The sequence below is a fragment of the Microtus ochrogaster genome, chromosome 1, assembly GCF_000317375.1.
Source record: "Microtus ochrogaster isolate Prairie Vole_2 chromosome 1, MicOch1.0, whole genome shotgun sequence".
Taxonomy (NCBI): domain Eukaryota; kingdom Metazoa; phylum Chordata; class Mammalia; order Rodentia; family Cricetidae; genus Microtus; species Microtus ochrogaster.
The window spans coordinates 46,374,164-46,376,989 of NC_022009.1; the positions used below are offsets into that span (position 1 = coordinate 46,374,164).

The following is a 2,826-nucleotide window of genomic DNA, read 5'->3' on the forward strand; positions in this document are numbered from 1 at the left end:
TTTAATAGAAATGGGTTAATCAAGATGTGAGAGTTAGCCAATAAGAGGCTAGAGCTAATGGGCCAGGCAGTAATTTAATTAATACAATTTCTGTGTGATTATTTAGGGGTTAAGCTAGCTGGGTGGCGGGATGGAGCTCGCTCCCCCTACTACACAGCAGTATACACATGAAATCCCATTTACCTACCACCCCACATTCCTAAGGACAGTATCATGTCTTCCTCTTCCCAATCTTTTCCTAACTTTATAAACAGATGTAAACAATATGTAGTATAATTTTATATTTACTTTTACATTTATTTATGTGTATATAAAAATGGGCCCATTTATGCCATGGTGTGATGGGCAAGGATAACTTGCACAGTTTGGTTCTCTCCTTCTACCATGTGGGTTGTGAGGATTGCACTCAGGCTTGTGGTAAGCACCTATACTCACTGAGCCATGTCCCTAGCCCAAGGTGTCAAATGTGTAATCCTCCTGTCCCTGCCTTTTCAGCATATCTTACCAATGTGGACCACAACACCTGGCACACATCTGCATTTAAATGTATAGGTATGGTTCATATTTGCATGTATCATTTTGTCATTCTTTTGGTTCAATATTTTGTTTTACTTTATTTCACCAATAAATTCTCACTCCCTTGATTCTTAGGCCCAATGGTTAAATGTGACAATACAGAGCATGGGAACTCCACATGTACTTACAATAAGCTGACTTTCAAGTTGGCAATATTGCTCGCGGTGGTAAAACCGGCATCATTGAGGCTTTCCCACTTCAGGATTAAGTTATGCCAGTCAGCTGCATTGTCCTTAATTTTCCTTGCACTGACAGATAAGACAGGTTTCCTGGGTGTTGCAATTCCAGGAGTCTTTGCTGAGAGGGACCAAAAGAAACATGACTATTAAGGAACACATGATCACAGCCATTCATAGTAAAATGGTCTGAAATGTCACACAAACTGGATAAACCAATGTTCCAGAATCTAAGAGGGTGTTCACAGCTCATGGCTCCATAAACACTTGTCTACTTTTCTTTTTAAGACAACGTCTCAAACGTGGCTCCAGCTGGCCTTGAACTCAAAGAGATCCTCCTGCCTCTGTCTCTCCAGTGCTGGGATTAAAGGTGTGCACCATAACACTTGGCACAGCACCTTGTCTACTTAAAGCTGTGGCTTTTCCATTATCTCTCGTATGATAATCTAGTCTTGACTGTACCCCCACTATCTTCTCCCAGGCACCCCGAATCCTTAAACGGAGCCTCTGACTCCTGAAAGCTCATCACACCACACCGAGCAAGTGGACACTGAACATGCAGGGGGGTGATCTGGCCAGGCTGCTGCTGCTCCACCTACGACTTGGGAAGAAACTGATACTTCTGCCTGCATCGCCCCTTCAATGTTTGTCTCAATCCCTACGCCCAGCCCTCCATCACCAGGCAGAACTCCTAAGCACATGCAGCTGTCTCCAGGGCAGCTCCTTCCTGGAGTGCTGCCCATCTAAGACTCACCGATCCTCAGCCTGAGGAAAGCAAGACCAAGAGCAGAGTTTGCGCTGCCTTCTCAGCTTTAGAACCCTAAATAGTCATCACACAGCTGAGCGGAATCCAGGACATACAACAGCTGCCTGCTCTGCAGGCTACGCTTTGAAGACCATGCTTCCTGGGCATGAATCCTAGCTCTGCCAGCTCTGAGTATAGACATATTTTTCAATCTCTTTGAGCCACAATGTTCTCATCTGCGAAGTGGTGATAAAACAGCATCTACTCCATAGGGCTGTTGCAAGTGGATATACGAGTTTGAGGCAGACTGGTCTATGTACTGAGTTCCAGGCTGGCCAGGGCTACAGAGTGAGACCCTATCTCTAAATAAATAAATAAATAAAAGTATATTAGTAATATATGCCGTGAGGGCCTGACATATAACAACATGTATCACAAGGCCTACAACTAGTACCCAAGTCTGCCTATCCCTTCTCCAATACGGTCTTTAATTTAATCTTTTGTGCCTCAATGCTGGCTCTGTACCATTCCAACTTGGGTCACACTAATTCTTGTGTGTCTTCACTCACCTAGTTAACTCAGTATTATTTAGGGCCCTGATCTTTGTTTTAATGGTATTGGGACTGAACTAGGTAGGGCTATAGTCCCATTTTACTGTATGAGACGGTATCACCAAGTTGCCCAGACAGGCAGAAGCTATTTTATAGCTCAGACAGACTTTGAACTTTCTATCTTCCTGCCTCAGCCTCCCTAGTAGCTTGGATTGCAGCCTGTACAACCATACCTAGCCCATAGCTCGTCTTTTAAATATACTGATTTTTTTCATTCATTCTTTACTTAAACAACTAACAAGTATCAGTAGGCTACCTTCAATATGTCAAGTATGAAGAACGAAGTGACTGAATGAGACTAGGGCCTTTCCATGGCACTTACCTTGCAAAAGAGAGCCAAACAATGTTGTGCTTTCCTGTCCCTTTAAGGGACAAGCCACGCCCATTCCCCCTCCCCATCCGCTGAGGCAGGCTGATCTTCAGCTTTTCCTCTCGGAGAGGTAGCTTCGCTTCTGTCTCTCTCTCTCCACTCCTCCTCCCTCTCCCTCTCTCTCTCTCTCTGTCCCCCCTTCACTCTTCCTCCTCCATAACCCCCTGAATAAACATTCAACCTCACCCTGCATGTCGTGCCTATCCATGTTTCTGTCTTCTGCCCGCCCGCCATGTGTCTCCCTGCCTGGAACCAGCCATTGCTCGGGGACCAGCAGCCGTCTCTGCCTGGGGCCCACTGTCTGCCGCCACATGGCCCGCCACCACCACCACTGCTCGGGCCGCTGCT

At 45.8% G+C, this 2,826-nt stretch overlaps 1 protein-coding gene across 1 annotated transcript in view; it reads right to left on the minus strand.

Annotated features, from left to right (window-relative positions):
• Cinp (cyclin dependent kinase 2 interacting protein) overlaps positions 1-2,826 on the minus strand; it is a 16,635-nt gene that overhangs the window by 10,367 nt on the left and 3,442 nt on the right. Inside the window, exon 2 of the mRNA XM_005343563.2 lies at positions 705-873. Within this exon, the coding sequence (XP_005343620.1) occupies positions 705-873 (169 nt within the window). The remainder of the gene's footprint in view (positions 1-704; positions 874-2,826) is intronic.